Here is a 19,747-nt window from a genome sequence, read left to right on the forward strand (position 1 = left end):
GTAAATGAAAAGGAACGCCATGGCTGTTTTTGTATAGTTGAAATATTCAAGGCATGTCGAATTTCTTCAAACTGATTTCAGTGATTGGATGAAAGGAAAAAGTACATTGTGTATTATCAATCATATCAATCATATTACAAGCGAAAGTCTAACAGTTTAACCTGTCAAATGGTCTGTGATACTCCATTGTTAGTTTCGTGACACTCCCCTTTTTGCATGTGGTCCTATCGTGACCTATAATTATTTTGGAAGTGACTGAGACAAAATACACATTCTTGTTCATGATAAGCACAGATTTACAAGATTCAATTGTACTTGATCCTTCATGAGACTGTGGGAGTATATCTCACAGTATCAACCCCTTTCGTGACAATAATGTAAACCAATCATTGAAAATGATGGGATACCAAGACAATAGCTATGAGAAGGTCAATATTCAACAATCAAAGCTGTCTTTAAATGTAAGGAACTGTATGCAAAGAACTGTATGCAAAAGGGTTGAAAATTTTGTTGTTAAAAAGCAGTTTTTTACAATGTCAAAATTTGAGACATTAACAAAATATTTAACAACCAAAGTGTGATTGCTTTCCCTTGTAATAAATCACAGCACAATAAATTACCCACAATTCTGTTTGATTTGTACCAGTGAAGTTTACTTTCCTTAAAACTTTTTCTGCTCTGCACACGAGCAACGATATGAAGCATCTACATAAGTGTTTAATAACATCTAGTAAAATTGTGTTCAGATATTTCAGTAAAAATTTCAAAATAATCATTAAATAATCAAGTCACATTCTGCAGGTAATACAAATGCCATACTTTTGGGAAGTTATGATAAATTTAAGGGGTCATTATCTGAGAAAGGTAGCATGTGAATTTCTTTTGTCATTTCCGTGGGAAAAAAATCAATATCCTTTCATTTCATAAAATAGGAGCAACTAGTCTCCCTACTTTCCATTGGATTATTCTTTGGGACTGAGGAGACAATCTGTGGAAGATTTTAAAAAAACACGATCTCCTCTCTCAATTAAGCATAATTTTCCAAATCATTTACATGGGAATGGAGGAGAATGGTGTTTGTAAAAAGTATGTTTTAAGAATTTCGAAAAACTTGTCTATGAATTTGCCTACACAAGGGAGACATGGTAGACTCCCTAAGGCATCTCTGATTGTACAAATCATCATGAATCATGGGATATCTTGTCCTATGACACACATTATAATATCCAAACAACTGCGAAACAAAAATAACTGAAATGATGCACATTGGTTTGACCTCAAGCTGAACTATGACACTGTGGTTTGACCTCAATCTGTAGATATAGATAGTGCCCTTTGGTTTGACCTCAAGCTGAAGATAAAGATAGTGAGTGGAACCAACACAAGGTTTTCATTTTTACAATTTCTCTATCATACAAAGCTAAAAGTACTGAATCAAAAACAAGAAATGAAACTAATGAGCAAATTCTTGCAATGTGCTTGTAAAATGAAAAAGACAGCTATATTTAGGTTTTTACACAATGCTGAATTACGGGGAAGTGTTAGCTTATAGCCCATAGAGGTGCTTGAACATTTAGTGATGTTGTTGCAATCATGATCTACGTAACTATTCCAGGAAAATTGATGTTCAACTTTTTCACACCAACTCTTGGTACAGTCCTTTTTTGTTCTAATGGTAAAGTTGGGCCACGGGTAAAAGCACAACAGAACAATAAAATTCTGCCCCTCATCTGTTTATGGTTAGTTGTACGTAACTCTGGATCTGTTGGCAGTATGCAGTACAATACAAATGCAGCCCAAAATATTGCACATTTTCATCATGTCTACGATTGGATGCTACCCACTGGTAATGATTGTATTAAAAAAATGAAGAGAGATAGCACACTTCACACGACCTGAAAAGTACAGCAGTTTGAACTGAGCAAAACACGTCAAATACACTAAATATACGTAGAGCTTGGGAAGGCTAATTTAGATAACAATGCCTAATTTTCATATCAAATTGTTATGTAAATGAGTTATTTAGATTTGGCCCACAAAACAGGTGTGGTCCACTCTCCAAAATTTCCTCTCTCAGACAAAGCTCTGCTCACTTTACATACTACCGTATGGTACCATACAATGAGTTGTTTTGTATGTCTACTGTTAATTCTGCTATTTGTGGTCTCCTTGGTATTTCTTTTCACAATAATCTCGATTAAAAAAATACAAATAAATTATAATTTATTAAGATCAACTTGCCAGATGGATCTTTATGACATAAACGTAATTTTGAGTTGGTTTTACAAATGACTATTCATACTGGTTCAGCAGACCTGTAACATGTTGGTCGGAGGACGTTACTGTGCAGAAATAGTAATCCGCATATTGTTGAAAATCCAAGGATTATACATAGCAATTTCAATAGCCTATTTCCGGGTGAGTTCATTTCATGCGGTAAAACTTCAAAGAACGTAACATACAAGAAAGTGCCGGTGGCAAGACCCTGCAGTACTCCGTTCACCATACTACTGGTGAAATCTGACGCAGTTTCCATAATTCCTATTCCTATTGCTATGCCAATTGGCGCCATTATAGCAAAGCACATAACGGCAAGTAAAACAGCACACGAGCCAAGTTTACTCTGCACAAAGTTCATTCCAAGGCTAAATGCAAGGAGACATTTGTGGATAACAAGTGCTGAGAATATCTCCAAGACCAGTTCGTTGCTGCTTTGCAGCCCTACCGCCAACCCTTCAAATATCGAATGGATGGAAAGCGCCATGAGTAGAACGTACGATCTGAACGATGAATGAGCATTTACATCAATGTGTGAATGACTGTGTTCGTGACCGTGTCCATGACTGAGGAAGTTTCGCCTGGACTCTGAGTTTGCTATGTAATGGTCATCCGCTTCTGGATGACCACTGACCGCCTGTTCGTGGTTGATCGACCCGTGGCTCTGTTGCCCGAAATGTCCTTCCAGCAAGGGTTTGGTTACGGCCTCTTCATCGTGACTCTTACCTTCTTCAGCCTCCGCGGTTCGCTCTTTGCAGGTGAGAACTGTTTGTTCCACGATGACGATGATAAACAATCCCATGGCCATTATGAACTCGGTGATCGGAAAGGAAGTGTAAACTTGGAGCTGATCGAAGACCAGGCTGAGGTTGTCTCGTACCGTCGGTAGGAGGTCCAACAGACATGTTGACAGGAATACGCCGCCCGCATAGCAGCTCAAATAACTGATTGTTCGTTTGACAAAACGCTGCCTTGCTTCGGAGTGGCCTCCGAGACTGACAACTTTAAGCGGCAATAAACCAAAGAGAACATTCAAGGTAAATATACCGAAAAGGGTCAACACCTTCGTGATCACAACTTGCATGGTGGTGAAATTTGCGGTCCATACGACATCTACAGGGACAGTTCAGGGAGTACTGCTCACTTTTAGAGGAACCGGCAGATGTGAAGTATGCAGCTCTGTCAGAAAATGTGGGACGCCAGCGCTCGATGAAGGTGACGTGACCCGCCCGACCGTCCCGTTATAGGCATATGACCCTGAGTCACCCCAAAACCATGTCCACAAGGATTCGGAAATGACGCAACTTATTGTGGCCTGACCCAAGGACAGAAACAGATGAACATTCGTAGTGTAATCCGAGTATGCCTTTCCCGTTCAAAAGCGGAAGGCTCGTTTGTTCGATGTAATTATTTGCTATATTTCTCCCGTCAAGGAAGGGGAATTTGAGAACTCTCCGTTACAGAAAAGGTGTTGGAACAGATTTTACATACAGTAAAAATGTAAGGCTGCATTCACAAATAAGGGGGGGGGGGAGCGCTGGAGGAATTCAGGAACGGATTCGAAAATTTTGGGGGTGGTAGGGGGGATGACTTGATAAGTTTTGCTGTGCGTATGGGGGGGGGGACCTGAAAATGTATTATCTCCCTTCAACAAAGATATCAATGATCAGTAGATATGCTAAACTTGATTTTTTCAACATTTTGTTGTGCATAAACACTTTTTAAAGTTACTTTTTGTAAATCATGTTGAAATGCTTTAAACTTATTCACAGAGCCTGAGTATTAATATGCAGTAGTCTTACGGTATGTTGGCATTTTGATGTGCATATATGTAGAATGCAATTGACAACAATATGTGTATGTTACAAATATGTAGATTGTGAATACTTAATATTTCAACATCATAAGATATAAAGCTGGAGTTAAGCAAAATACAAAAAGCAAAGATACTGAAAAGTATCAAATTTTATTTTTCTAATATAGTATAAGGGCGCATGATCGGCAAAATTGTAGCTATTGTCATACTTTTGCATCAGAGATTTTTGAATTCTAGTATAGCAAAATAATCAAATATTAAAGAAAAAAGATGAGGCCACCATGCTTAATTTTCTACAAAGGTACGATGAAAAGCTACTGTTTTTCATGATAATCACTTAAAATCAATATGCAAAACCATTCATTTCAAGTTCATGCAGTGAATGAAATGTTCACATTCTCACTGTACAATAACACAAAAGTAAAAGTCTGAAAATGGAGATTCTAATTTACATGTAAATGAAATCACTTGTGAATAAATTGACCTTTTTAGTTTCACCAAATTTGCCAGTATTACATTCAAAATTTCAGATATTACATACAAGTTTTATTTGATGGAATATTCAAACCTTCCAATATTTTTAAAGTTTTTAAAAACTTTTATAAGTAGCATAAGGTCGTAGACGACTTGTACTTTTTTCTAAAATTTTCTTTGGTAGGTCACTGTTCTCAGTTTTTCACTATTTGGCAAAGTGTAGCCAAGAATTTAAAATTTAAATACTCTCTCTTGATTTTTATTTCGGATGCTCTTCAGCTGGTTCCATTGACTTAACAAGATTTGGATTGACTCAAGATGGCTTAGACTGATAAATCCAACATGTCCACTGATGCATTTAAAATTGATAATTGCCTAGGAATAAGCTCTAAAAACAGCTGACAACACTGCTATGATCTACAGTAGTGTGAAAATATGACATGCCACGAAGCAAACAAATATTTGATGATGCAAGAAAATTTTGTTTTACTTGTAAAGTTGTAGGGCTTACGCAAAGAAATTTCGACACCTCAAAGTGACACAGAGTTTCTCAAAATACATGTTTGTTTGAGGGCACACTGAACAACAGAATAATATGTACTTCAAAAAAAAAGGAATGTTCAACATTTGCCAGCAGAACTTCGCAATTTGTTTATTTTTCTTTGGTGTATACATCTCTGATGACTATGTGGCTATGATAGTTGGGGGCTTGAAAATTTTTGATCATATATTACATTCCTCTAAAATTGGAATCAGGGTTTACTTTTCTACTGTGGCTAGAAGTCATTCTGGAGTGCTGGCTATTATCACAGCAGGCGTGGGTTTGACACATATCATAAACATTCATTTTGTAATCAAACTTCAATGAGTGTGAAATTAATATGGGAAATTAAAATTTCTGAATCCTGTGAACCTGACAACATATTAGTATTATAAACACTTTGGAAGAGTGTACTATCTTAGTACACCAGCACCAGGCATCATTTATCATATTAGAAATGGTAAACAAACTATCAATGAATTTCAAAAATGTTGACTCAATCAAATGGGAAAAAATCATCAGAATAGAATCTCAGATCTTGCACACAACCTTCAAAAACTGTAAGCCAGAAAGATATGCACTAGTTTGACCTCCTTTTAATACAAGTAAAACATAAAGAAATACAATAATGCTACACTGTATATTGTAGTGTAAATTGAACTATCAGTACACCTGTTTCTGTGGCCTTTTATCTCATAATACTGTAAGTTTACGTATATGTGGACATAAAAATACACACATCTTTTGATCACTGTCATTCAGTTTGTTTGAAAAAATATACATCTCATAAGAACAAAGCCATGCAGGGGAGAAAAAGAAGTCTCAAACACCTGTTACTTTAGAGAAATAATTCTGAACTACGATTTCTTCGCTGCATTTTCTTCTGTATACTTTGCTAACAAAATGAACATTTATTGAAAGTGTTACACACATAGTTTGAATGTGAAGTGGTAAAGTGATTTTTGTCCGACATTAGTCACACCCGAGGTGCAGTTTCTCACTGCAGAAATGCTGTATCATCTAAGCAGATTTTCACAGGAGATCCCAATTTACCTGAATTTGTTTGTAATTATTTTATCATTGACTGCCAAAAGATTTATTTACGAAGGTGTGACAAGAAAGTCACTATTGTACTTACTTTCAGGAATTTCATTTGGAACATTGAGGAAGTAGAACTCTTTTATTACCATTTCGTGGAAACAAACTTGGTTAACATAAAAGGAAATGAAAAAAAAAATCTTTGATGTATCATAGTAATTTCTTGCATACTGCATCAGCTTTTCTCAGTTTTGTAAACTTTTTTGACTGTAATAAAATATTACAGTCTGCACCCAATTGTGCAATGCACTGTAGATGTAAGACATTAACACTTCAATTTTACTCGTAAAATCTGACTTTGTTTAATGTGTACAAGTCCACAAAATAGCAGTATTTATATCCGATAGCATCATGGCATACTTTTGTACTGTCCTTGAGTATATACATAGTGGAGAATAACTGAGCTGTACAATGTACTCAGATGTCAATTCCAGTGTTTCCTACATTCAAACATACAATTCTGTTCCATTCACTCATAGCTCATGCAGCAGGGCACCAAAGGTGGTCACAAGCAGTTCACTATATGCATACATTACTGCAGTATGATAAGATTTTTTTCCATGACCACAAAGTCATCGCCATGACAATCCAAACGTGGCTGGAGTGCGTCATCACGACTTTCATCACAGCCCTGCTTTCAATATTTTTTCACTTTGATCAAGATTTGCAAGCAATAAAGTTACATACTTCATATAACCTCTAAATAAGTTTTAAAAAATTATAAAATAAAACCAATCTACTATAAACAGTGAACTGACACTGTACTGTCAATGGAAATGACTCTTACAATCTTACTCAGCATGAGCTTAAGCGCTGAACCCTATTGCGTTATCAAAACTGAATAGAAAGAGAGACTTCAGATGATGTAGCATGGTTAGATTTCATTTGTTTTTTCACTGTCTTCCTTATCTTGTGAGGAAGATGTTTGATTCAAACTTGCAGCAGATGGTGTGACTTCCTTCTGTTGCTTTTCAGAAATACTTGAATGCCTGTGAAGAAAATGATAGATCACTGATGCTCATCAAGGCTGCAATGAGACATGGGGCTGAATACCACTAGAGATTTGGATCTAGGCAACAAGAAATATGAAAATTGAAAAAAGATTGCAGGAGCTACAGAAAAATTTTATGTTGAATTGAATGACTCAACTCTTGAAATATTATCAAGTATATTCTGCATCTAATTTTCTTTTGGTAACTTAATCAAAAAAGTCATTGACAATGACATAGTCCCCACTTGTAATAGGAGTATTAGTCTTGATGGGGCAGGGAAATGTGGTCATTAAGAAGTATCACTGGAGTGTATATGTTCAAATCTATGGACACATAGGTCTATGTCATTATTCCCAATTTGCAACAAGAGGCATGTCTAAGTTATGGTTCTAAATCGGAAAAAAAGATTGGACCTCTAGCTGTATTGGCCAGCCAAGAAAAACATATGGGCATAATAAATGAGGTAAAAGATGTGACATCTTAAGGTCTATTATTCTATCTACATTAAAGCATATAGAACTTGTGGTTACTGAGTTATGCATATATACGCTTAATCAAGGTCAAAGGTCATCAAGGTCACGTGACATTTAAAAAAAAAAAATTGTAATGCTAATTAATTCATATATGCCAAAATTCAGACCTCTAGCTCTATTGGCTTGCCCACAATTATATATATGCATAATTAATAGAGGTAAAGCATGTGCTGTCATAAGGTCTCCCATCCTACTAAATATAAAGGACATAGCACTTGTGGTTACTTATTTATTGACATAATCGTGTATTTTAGGTAAAAGGTTATCAAGGTCACATGACATTTTGTCAAAAAATTTCTATCCTATAGTCTATCCCTATATACCAATCATACATCTAGCTCTATTGGCTCGCTCAACATTAGATATGCACATAATTAATGAGGTACAATATGTGGCACTTGTGGTTCCTGAGTTATGGACAAATATGTATATTTGAGGTCAAAGGTCACGTGACATTTTGTCAAAAAAATTGTATTGCTAAGTTATCCATATATACCAAAAATCAGACCTCTAGCTCTATTAGCTCGCTCAAAATTAGATATGCACATAATTAATGAGGTGCAATATGTGGTGTCATAGGGTGTCCCATCATACCATATATGAAAGGTTTAGGACTTGTGGTTACTGAGTTATGGACAAATATGTATATTTGAGGTCAAAGGTCACCGAGGTCACGTGACATTTTGTCAAAAAAATTGTATTGCTAAGTTATCCATATATACCAAAAATCAGACCTCTAGCTCTATTGGCTCGCTCAAAATTAGATATGCACATAATTAATGAGGTACAATATGTGGCGTCATAGGGTGTCCCATCATACCATATATGAAAGGTTTAGGACTTGTGGTTACTGAGTTATGGACAAATATGTATATTTGAGGTCAAAGGTCACCAAGGTCACGTGACATTTTGTCAAAGTGTCTGAGATATCTGCGTGAACGGATGGACTAATGGATGGACTCACGGACGGACATGATCCAATCTATAAGCCCCCTGGACTTCATCTGTGGGGACTAAAAACTGTGTCACTGCATCCTTTTTGCAATATGAATACGATGAGAAACTAAATTTTTATTTTTCTTGGCCTTATACATGGGAGTCTATGGACTGCCTTATACATGGGAGTCTATGGACTGCCTTATACATGGGAGTCTATGGACTGCCTTATACATGGGAGTCTATGGACTGCCTTATACATGGGAGTCTATGGACTGCCTTATACATGGGAGTCTATGGACTGCCTTATACATGGGAGTCTATGGACTGCCTTATACATGGGAGTCTATGGACTTCCTTATACATGGGAGTCTATGGACTGCCTTATACATGGGAGTCTATGGACTGCCTTATACATGGGGGTCTATGGACTGCCTTATAGAATAGAATAGAATTGATCTTTATTGAACTGTATGCCACTCTGGCATATTAGCACATACAATAAAGATTTTCAACTTCAAGTTGAACAAGTCAGAATTAAAGAGAAAAACTTCCAAATTCACTTAGAAATAATATAAAGTTTTCTCTTTTCAAAACGACAATAAATAAATTTTGCTAAAGAAACAGCTGTGTTATTGTTTGCCATTATTTCAATAAATGTTTCAGTTATAAACTTTGTTTCTTGTCTTTTAAACGGAGGATTTGTAGTCTTTCTTTGTTATATAATGGGCATAAGAGTAAAAAGTGTATTTCATCTTCTATTTTGTTACTCTTGCAACATGGGCAGAGACGTTTTTCTGCTCCCATTTTACGTTTTTCTGCTCCCATTTTACGATGTCTACCTGTTTCTATGTTAAGTTGATGTGCACTTAGTCTAAATTGTGTTAGAGAAGCCCTTGTGTGTGGATTTTTCACAGTATCTAAGTAAGTTTCATAATGTTGGTGTGTTTTGAATAAGCGGTATTACATGGGAGTCTATGGACTGCCTTATACATGGGAGTCTATGGAGGTGAAAACTAAAAAGTCCTCTAACATGGCCAAATTGATCACATTGTGAAACAAATCGACGTGCATCTGTATGAGGTAGGGTACTATCCTTGTACCAAGTTTGAACGAAATCGCTCCAGGCGTCTCTGAGATATCTGCGTGAACGGACGGACGCACGGACATGACCAAACCTATAAGTCCCCCCAGACGGTGTCCGTGGGGACTAAAAAGTAAATAATTGCCAAGATAATTGCTTCACCACTGAATTTACAACCAGACATATGAACAAGAAAAAGGTTTCAGTGGTGCTTTGATGGATATATCTGAAACCCGAACCTAAACATTCCTACATCACTATCATTTTCTTTTGTTTCATAAAACCAAGGCAACTCAAGTATCAAAAGGTTACTCCAGGCTGCCAGATTTGGATATTGCCATCATCCTTCAAACAACCGGATTAATTTACCTTTGCTTACTCTTTGCCTTGTTCAATTCCTGTTTCAGGTACAAGGCCTTATTGAGGTGTTCGTCTATGGAGTTGAAGTGCTGGTTGCTGTTTTGCATCTGTGTCAATGCACTGGAGAGATAAACATTGACTATCTTAGTTGATGGTTTACATTGGAAGTAGGGAAACTTGAAGAGTTGATGTAACTGAAGGGGAAGTCCAAAATTCAAGATTATTTGTTTCATCAAGGATGCCACAGCAAGAGGAATTAGGTCCCCATCAACACGATTGAATCGTTATTACCTTCTTTATATACCAGTATTTTTGTTCATGTAAATGTGCTCCAAGCACATTTATAACCTGCTCCTATTATACCGACAATAAGTATTTTATACTATACTTTCCCTATCGTATTGACCATACAAAATGTTATAATATAGTCATGACAGCTATTCCATAAAGTACACTTCAATCAGGAGTGGTCTGTGCATGCGTGCAAGGCTATTTCATAGAAAGTAACAAAATCAAGTAATGTGCCTTGTTAAACTTGCTAAAATGCATTTGTAACATTGTTCCCTGGCTGCGAATCAATAGAAAGCAGCAAGTGTAGATAGAATAGAGTAGACTAGAATAGAACAGAATAGAATGGTTTATTGAACCTCACACCAATCTTAGATATCATCAACTGCAACAAAGATATTTACGAATAGAAAATTCAAAAAATATAATTGGAAACTAAGAGTATTCATTTGAATGTAATGTTATGCGGTGATTCCTCTTTTAAAAGCGGTAGAGAATAAATTTTTCAGAAGAAATCAGTGTGTTATTGGTTTTTATTACTTCCAGAAATATTTCTGTTAAATTGTGTTGTTTATGTAAGTCCAATATTTGTTTTCTTTCTGACAAAAACATTGAATAATAGAGAATAAAATGTATTTCAAGTTCAAGCTATTTCATTGTTCAGTCAACATTTACACCTAACAAGCATGTTTGTCAGTTCTCATTTTGCATTATCTTCCTTTTTCTATGTTAAGCTGATGTGCACCAAGATCATAAATACAATCAGGAAATGGCATAATTTAAGGTTGCCCATTGTTGAACTAAAAATCCCCCCTCTAAGTTTGACAGCTGAAGGATAGTGGCATAGCCAACCAAATTACAGGAATCTCACAATCCCATCGCCTAGATAAAACAACAAGAATTTCAGCCTCAAATTTTGTGCCTCTCTATCTATCTGCGAGACTATTTTAACGTGACCACTTTTTTACACCTGTGTTATATGTTTTCTTCACATCTATGCAATTGTGTGTGAATATGTAAATGACTAAATACAGTAATGAAACACTGTGTGAGAATGAAGCAACTCACCTGGAAGCATATTCTGCATCATAGCACATACCCTGGACAGCTTGCTCCAAATTCTCCATTCTGATCTGTTAAAAGACACATTTCTCAAAGTTGGTCACATATATGATTGTTACTTATGGTTAGTAATACTTCACTTTGTTTAAACTCCAATACCAAACTGCTATCGGTAAATATTTATTGTCCTGAAACCTTTCAAATTGTTTTCTGCATTTTCTTATTCTTTCCCAACAGCCATCGATTTCTGGTCCCTTTTTCTTATTTTGTAAATTGACTGCAACTTGCCTTCTTCATATTGAAAGTTGTCTTTCTGTGTTTTCATGCTACTACATAGATTTCTATACATTTCCTAAAACAAAATTTGTTCTAAAAGATGTCAAGATGACAAAATCTGTTTGTGTAGTGATGAACTTTATCATATCATGTACTTAGTTTGATTTACAAATACTACACATCAAAAGCTTGATGATTCTAATAAATAATGTGAGGCTTGGCACACAGTTAGTGGAGGCAGGACCCTTGTTTATAACCTGGTGCACCCTTACGCCCTGTAAACTGGTCCACACTCACCATTGATTACAATGGGTTTGGGCCAAACCATTGTGGTGAAAGGGTTACCAATGTGACTGCCCTTACCCCACAACAATTTATGAAATTCTAAAACCATTTGAGCGTACTGATTGATTGTAATGATACTTAATACATACCCTGTTTTCTACAAGTGTTGGTAGGGTCTTTCTCACATGTTCTTGAAGTCGGTACAAGGCAAGAGATGGTTCATTCCCAATGATGTGTAAGGTTTCTGAAAACTTTTCAGTAACTTTAAAAGGAGAAAGCTTATGTCAAGGAGGATTTTATACACTTTTACACATTTATTTGCTTTGATCAGAAAATCACGGATATTTTTTTCAAGGATGTGTCCAAAGAGGGCAGAGGTAACTTAATATCCACAACGTGGTAGGTTTTTCACAAGAATAAGGACAGCAATGAATTATATGGAAAAGTATTCCTTTAAAAAGTCAGAATTCATGGAGAAAGAACACTGTGAAATATAATTGTTTAATCTCATATTACAGTTAGTCTTCAAATGGTACTCTGTTGCAGCTATCAGGAGTTTTACTCATGTTTAAGAAACATCAGGTACATTTTCTACTATGAATTCAGCATATTAAAACATGCCTACATGTGACTATGCTCACACACAGTCTGCTCACATCAACCATAAAAACACCTACACACAAGAAAGCAGTGCTGGACATAATTTTTTAAGTGTGTAAGTTTCTGTAGTCAACTTTTTGTGTAATATTATAATTTCAATGGAACGACTTAGAAATGTTTGAAAAGGCAAGTCGATTATCAGATTTCTGTAATTACAAAACAAACTGACTGACTTGGTGAAAATTTCAAAGAAAAACACTGCAAACACCTTGTGACTCGTTAATGTCAACAAAAATTAAAGTATAAGAGATCCAGACATAGCAAAGTAATTTCTAATGAGTGGGTCCAACTGAAGACTTTACTTTCTACATCTTCATGGTAAAGTTTACTTCGATTTCCAAAGTAAACTCTGACAATATTTACCCTATTGTTTGCCATTACCTCTTTTTGTGGCACATTCCAATTCAACTTCCCCCATATCTAGAAACAGAAATGTGGATAACAATTAATAATAATACCAGCAAATATGCTTATTTCAGAGCAGGAAAACTAGTATCCTGATAAAAGCAACTATATCGGTGCTAGGTACATCATATTAAATGAGGACAGATCACTATAATTATATACGACTGACAGAACATGCAAAAAAATAAGTTGTTTATGGTTCGGTCAACTTTATGATAAGGGTTTATACCAAAAGACCTCTGGCTAGCACTATACATAACCTTTATGTTAACTTGTGTTAATTTGAACAAGTCAAGTGAAATGCTGTGTGTAGTGTAATTGTGAAGTTTCTTCTGAAGCTGTCTCAGTAGCTCTGCGAGCTGTGTGGCCTGGGCTGTGTTACCGGCTATATGCCCCCCCCCCCCCCCCTGTGTGGTGGGAGGCCTATAGCCCGTAACAGACAGCTCTGCGCAGCAGAGCTAATGCTGTCTCAGTAGCCCTCCATATGATGCTGTGTGTTCCCGGCATTATACGCAGCCTCCCATATGTGATGGCAGGCTGGTGTTCTATCTATCTATCAATCTGTCTATCTGTCTGTCTGTCTGTCTATCTATCTATCTATCATAATGCTGGTGTTCTACTATCTATCTATATATCTATCTCTCTCTCTCTCTGTATGTATATATGCAAATATATGCACATTTGGCAATTGTTATGCAAATACAAGGCCCCATTCTCTCTGTCATTCCATAGAGCTACCATTGTAGAAAAGGTGCCAATGAGAAGACAGATGGCAGCTACTGCACCATCTATCCTTCCATTGCAGTCTTAATTTACTAAATTGTAGGGAGATATATAGCAATGGTAGCATAGCTAGCATTGGTAGCACAGATAGCAATGGGAAGATAGGTGGCAAGGGAAGATAGATGGCAGTTACTATGCCAGCTTATAATACTGCCTGCAATCTAACCTTGAATTGCATTGTGGGGAGGTATATAGCAATGGTAGAATAGGTGGCAACGGGAATAAGTGGCAAGGGAAAATAGATGGCAGCTACTATGCCATACCGCCTGCCAACTATCCTCCCATTGCAGTCTCAAATTATTAAATTGTGGGAAGATGTATGGCTAAGCATTGGTCCGCCAGGCTACTGTCTCACTCAGTGGCTCTAGTAGCTGGTATGTCCATGGTTGATCTTACCTGGAAACTTAGCTTTATTCGACGTTTCAATTTCTGCAAGTATCTGGCTGCCTACAGCATCGACCATCGCTATGAAAACCTACCGAAGACCATCTTTCTTCGATATTGACCGACAACCGAGCTGAAAGGGTGAATCAAATACGAACACTGGCCTTTATACAAAATCGTCGAATACAGAAGTTTGCTAAATACAGAATAGAATTCCGAAACTATTGGAAATAAATGCGGTGGAAGTATCTGGAAAAAACTGGGCGGCACAAAAAGTGTACACAAATGGACTTGACACGATTACGACTGCGGGGTGTCCGTCTTGATCTCGAGCTATTGGCTAGGTCGGATGTATTATATGATGACAATTGAAATCACCTGATTGACCTGTGGACTGCTCACTGCTGATTAAATCATGTTCCGCGGCGCTCGATGCAAATTCTTTTTCGGATTTTGTCGGTAGGGTGAACTTCGCGTAGTTTCGCAGTGTGCGCTAGTTGTTTCGTGATTGCTGTAAACACAGTCACTCGTGAGCTATTCAGCTCTGGGTCTATTCGCCCCATAGACGTGTGTACATAAGCGAATAAACTCGCTTATGTACACACGTCTATTGGGCGAATAGTCAGGGCTCGAAATTAACTTTTTTCCCTGGTAGTCCCATTGGGCTACCATTTTCTGAAGTTGGTAGCCCGGTGACAATGTCTGGTAGCCCATGCATGAATGAAGAATTTTTTTGTAAAGGATATTTTTATTTATATCTAGACAATGAAAGATTTATTTTTCATGATTCTATCCAGGAAGTGAATTTTCTAGTCATTTGACATCAATACCCGCAGATCATAGCCTTAGGAGAAAGGTTTATAGCATGTGTAGTGGACAACGGTGACGCCTCAAAGTTTGACGACCTATTCGCATATACGCAGAACTTATTTGCAAATTTTGATGTTCGCATGGCAACAGCTTTTCACTCAACACATGTAAACATAACATGGCTAAAATAGACTTGCTATGAATTTCAGGATGACAACTTGGTAGAGTCATGTTCCCAATACTTTCGTGGCAATTTTGACTATATTTCTCCACCATAGTACACTATCATGGGATGATCTCGTACACTTCGGAAAGCGTAATTTGTGGATTTCCTGACAGCTTTTTCTTTGCAGTTTGAATAATTTTGTATTCAATTGTGATTGATACATCGTGATTAAATAACTATAAAAATAAATTTTCTTTGGCCACCGTTTCCCGAGCCTGTCATCCAAGTACATCAGTTAACATAAAGACATTTTATTGAAAGTTTGTCTTGACAAATTCGAATGCATATCGCCTTTTAATTTTCATAACTGGGTTGACTGTATGAGCGTCGGTCATCTCACTGCGACCAACATCATGTCGCTGACTAGGTAATTTCATGTCCCAGGCTTTGGTAGTCCGTGTGGACTACCATTTCATGGGTTTTGGTAGCCCAAGGGATAAGTTGGTAGTCAGTGGACGCGGGACTACCGCTAATTTCGAGCCCTGATAGTCCCAGAGCTGAATAGCTCACGAGTGACTGTGTGTAAAGACTAACTTCTTTCCATACAAGGACGCTAGCTTGTCAACTCTCCAGCTCGTACACAAAAATTAAAGGCAGAAAGAACACAAATTGTTCATAACCGATCGACTGAAAAGTGTATGGCGATGATGGACTGTTATTGATTTACCTAAAACGTGTATAAAAATACCGATTTTCAAACAAGCCGCTATCTACTGTCATGCGATTTGTTAATTTCAAAATCAACGTCTAGTGAGAGGTCTGACCACACAACTAACTCACCGACCCACAGGCGAACTAGAAGTGAATAGTCTAAAAATATGATATTATTTTCGTAATTATTGAAAATAAAAATACGCAATTATAAAATATTGATATCACTAAACCGAGCTAGTATTTCATCAGGGTTGGGCTTCCTTTCTGCGGAGCAGCACTGGATAAAATCGCAGTACGTGTATGAGAAATACTAGAAGTATATGTATATACATAGCGATTTAATCGAGTGCTGCTCCGCAGAAAGGAAGCCCAAACCCTGATGAAATACTAACTCGGTTTGGTGATATCAATATTTCATAATTACGATTTATTATATTTAATAATTACGAAAATAATATCTTATTTTTAGGCTATTCACTTCCAGTTCGCCTGTGCGACCTAACCAAGCCGTGCGGACTACCGGTCGCGAAGATGTATGTCATGATATCGTGACGATGTGAAAACGAGGAATCAGTTGAAGGAGTGGGAGCTCATGGAGAAAAATATCACTACTGTTTGTTTCGCTCCGCTATATAGCAAATATAAGTAAAATGGAGATATTGATTTTTCTCGTAGCTAGACTTAAACACAGTCATTCGTGATCTATTCAGCTTCTGGACTATTCGCCCCATAGACGTGTGTACATTTGCGAGAAAAACCATGTACACACGTCTATTGGGCGAATAGTCTCAGAGCTGAATAGATCACGAGTGACTGTGACTTAAACTAGCTCTGCCATGCAGAGCTAGTGTCGATGATCTGAGAAGCCTATTTGCAGGCCCTTTGATTTCATATAGTTTGCACCGCCTCATAGGGGAGTGATTACGGCTAAAGTAACTCTATTTTCTTTCCGCATCGAATTATATAACGTTCCCTTACAAATAACTTGAGTTGCTGACCAAGCAATGAAGGTACACAATGATATGTCTACCAAAAGCGCTGAGAAAAGCAGTTGAGCATTTTTTCACAAGTAATTTTGTGAAGAAAGGAATAATATTGCCATTGTTTTGAGATTTAGCTTGTTGACACGATATATTGAATTCAGTTTGCAAAATGGTTTCTCAATCCAAGTCTTTTGTGAAAATTTCGACAAAATGACAGCATAAGCAATTTGGTTTTCTTGCGTCACAACATTCAAATCGATGTCATTGGTTGATACTGCCCCACGCATGCGTAGTTGTGGCAACTTTCAGCTCGGTTGTCTTTGGCGCATAGCTCGAGTTAGCTCATCACATGATCGTCTGCCGTCATCCTATGTTGACCGTCGTCACCCGCCAACTTTTCACTGCACCAAGCTTCAGATTTGAAAGGTTCGTGAGAAATCAGTTTTAGCTCCCAATATGTTATTCAATGTCGCTGGAAACTTTGTGGAGATTAGTTTGTTCACTGTCATGCAGAGTACTTTGGTTATCCATAGTTCGTATGGAAAGTAGTACCTGAGTTTGAGTTTCCGACATGCAGAAATTATTGTTTAATTTGAGATTAACATGTGAAAGATACGTGATAAACACCGAATGTGTAAAGTGAGGTGAGTAGTTATAGTTATCGTCAGAAAATGTTGTCCCTCAGGGAGGCAGAGGCGAAAACTCGGCCGTGTGAGGGCGTTTTTGGGTACCCCAAGAAAAAAAGGTTCGCCGCTTTGCTATTTTGTTCAATTGCTCGACAGATTCACAGTTATGTAGATTTGTTTTATTTGCCGCTTTGTTGGAATAAAGTTATCTTTGTCAAGAAAGGTCTGCTGGAGCGGACAAAAAGTTCCCAAACTGGCCAAATTTCCCATAAGAAAGCTGTCATATTCGGTGTGCATGTTCCTGTCGATTTTCTCGATGTCTATATCCAATGGTTATTATCTTCTCTAAAACTACTGGTATGGTTACTTTCAAATCCAATTTATTTATGTCGCTGTCTCCTTGCGAAACCATAACACTGACTTACCTGAAAAGCTATGTAATTTGTATACATTGTTTAGGATGCGGGGTTACTTGCCTTTATAAATTTTGTCAAGAAACCTGTTTTTCTGACATATTCATCTGATAGCTTTCGTATTGGTCATTCGATTCCCCATGATTAATTCAGGTTTCTCCCTTTATGTAACAAGCTGTAATCCAACCCCTTCCTTTTCAACGAAAGCTGTTCCAACAGTTTACATATTTGGAAAATCCAAGTGTGTACGATGTATTGATTTACGTAAGATAAGTCATAATGTTATGAGGTTATAAGCTTAAGATTACATTGGCGCAGAGCGGGGCTGATGTCTGATCCTTTGTGAAATTTTCATGATGATGATACATCTTTATTTTCGTAATAACCTTATTATCGTACATTCGTGACCAGGGCGTCAATGGGCCGAGTATTGACCGTTTTCGGGCAAAGTCAGTAATTTCTCTTCTAGTTTATAGCATCAGCATGGAAAGTTATCGATCTTGGGCTCGCTTCTGGATGGCCTGTGCACTTCATATAAATCTTTGGGGGGGGGGGGGGGGGAAGAGAGACAAACTCCAAAGGGTCCTTGAAACCGTTCTACAGTGAACGCACAGAGGACGGCAAAAATAGTAGAAGGACGTATCATACGGCTTTTTAGCGCACGTAAAATTCTATTGTTATTGATGGTATAATAATACTTATTTAATTTACTAGTTATTCTTTACTAGAAATATGAAATATAGGTAGAACCTAGGTATGACAAGTTTTCAACAAGTTTGAACACCCTACTACATGTTATTGAGTAGCTTATTCCCTCATTACGAGGGATACAATTAAAAACACGGTTTGCTCTCCTTTTATTGCACTCTTTCCTTCATGTGCCTCAAATAAATGTGAATATTTCTTGATGCCGTTTCATTTGTTCATGGAAAGGAAAAGCAATGTTTCAAGGCGCACTTGCTCGCTTGATTAGTAAGATTAGTAACAGGCTTGTCGTGTAATAGAACCCCTCAATGCAGTATTGCTCGGTCGTGAATTTTCCGCTCACATGTCCGAAGCAAATTTACCCTAGCCTACTTTTAGTCCAGGATATTGTCAATTCTCGCTATGACTACCAGCCTTCGTTCGCTAAACGCCTACAGCTTATTTGCTATTCAAAAGAAGCACCACATCACGGTGATTCTTTCGGACGAAATTAGGATCGAGACATGATACTTGATGAAACTCGCTGGTACCGTAAAACATAGAATATGATGACACTCGCTGGTACCGTAAAACATGCAATATGCTTAAAATGAACCTAGAGTGACATTTTTAATATAAAAATAATTAAAGAAATAAAATCTTTAATTTTTAGGTTTTTAAAAAATGTTTTTGTTTTTATAACGTCAATTTCAGTCTCTTTTTGTACTCCTCAGGAGACTTTAATATACACAGTGTCGAGCTTGTTAAGTCAACCTGTACACGTGTAAACTGCATTGTCATTGTTGACCAGTGAATTTTAGTCCGAGTATGAATTCAAATGTAAACAATAACAGTGCATATTATACGTACGGATGCTGTCTTGTAGAGCAAATATACTTTGGCGAGTAGAGCAAAAACTTACAACTGATATACAAGACGAAAACAATGAAAAGAAATTATCAGGTTACACATAAAAGAACTTTGACCTTTCAGTGACATGACCTCGATATAATGTGGTCAGCGCCTACTCTGCACCTTTCAAGGGAAGTCTAATCCAATGAAAAGTAGCTTGTAATGCAGAAGTAAATGCATCCACA

General features: G+C 37.2%; 2 protein-coding genes across 2 annotated transcripts; both read right to left on the reverse strand.

Annotated features, from left to right (window-relative positions):
• Positions 1 to 2,296: 2,296 nt before the first annotated feature.
• LOC139120942 (zinc transporter ZIP1-like) lies at positions 2,297 to 3,361 on the reverse strand. The gene has a single exon (XM_070685531.1). The coding sequence runs from the start codon at positions 3,359 to 3,361 to the stop codon at positions 2,297 to 2,299; it is 1,065 nt and encodes a 354-aa protein (XP_070541632.1).
• Positions 3,362 to 5,684: 2,323 nt separating this feature from the next.
• Positions 5,685 to 14,688, reverse strand: LOC139121896 (BLOC-1-related complex subunit 8-like). Its single transcript, XM_070687187.1, has 7 exons — positions 14,633 to 14,688; positions 14,267 to 14,387; positions 13,064 to 13,102; positions 12,172 to 12,284; positions 11,468 to 11,532; positions 10,121 to 10,231; positions 5,685 to 7,195 (listed from the first exon to the last, which is right to left on the reverse strand). The coding sequence occupies exons 2-7, from the start codon at positions 14,331 to 14,333 to the stop codon at positions 7,081 to 7,083; spliced, it is 510 nt and encodes a 169-aa protein (XP_070543288.1). The 5' UTR covers positions 14,334 to 14,387; positions 14,633 to 14,688; the 3' UTR covers positions 5,685 to 7,080.
• Between the last annotated feature and the right edge of the window lie 5,059 nt (positions 14,689 to 19,747).

The sequence above is a fragment of the Ptychodera flava genome, chromosome 21 (assembly GCF_041260155.1).
Source record: "Ptychodera flava strain L36383 chromosome 21, AS_Pfla_20210202, whole genome shotgun sequence".
NCBI classification, from domain to species: Eukaryota; Metazoa; Hemichordata; class Enteropneusta; family Ptychoderidae; genus Ptychodera; species Ptychodera flava.

Coding starts and splice junctions, on each gene's coding strand:
- LOC139121896 (XM_070687187.1), bottom strand. CDS start 14,333: ATGGTCGATGCTGTAGGCAGCCAGATACTTGCAGAAATTGAAACGTCG. Junction 12,285..13,063: donor GGAATGTGCCACAAAAAGAG/GTAATGGCAAAC, acceptor CTCCTTTTAAAG/TTACTGAAAAGTTTTCAGAA. Junction 7,196..10,120: donor AAGGCAAAGAGTAAGCAAAG/GTAAATTAATCC, acceptor TTTTCTTCACAG/GCATTCAAGTATTTCTGAAA.
- LOC139120942 (XM_070685531.1), bottom strand. CDS start 3,361: ATGCAAGTTGTGATCACGAAGGTGTTGACCCTTTTCGGTATATTTACC.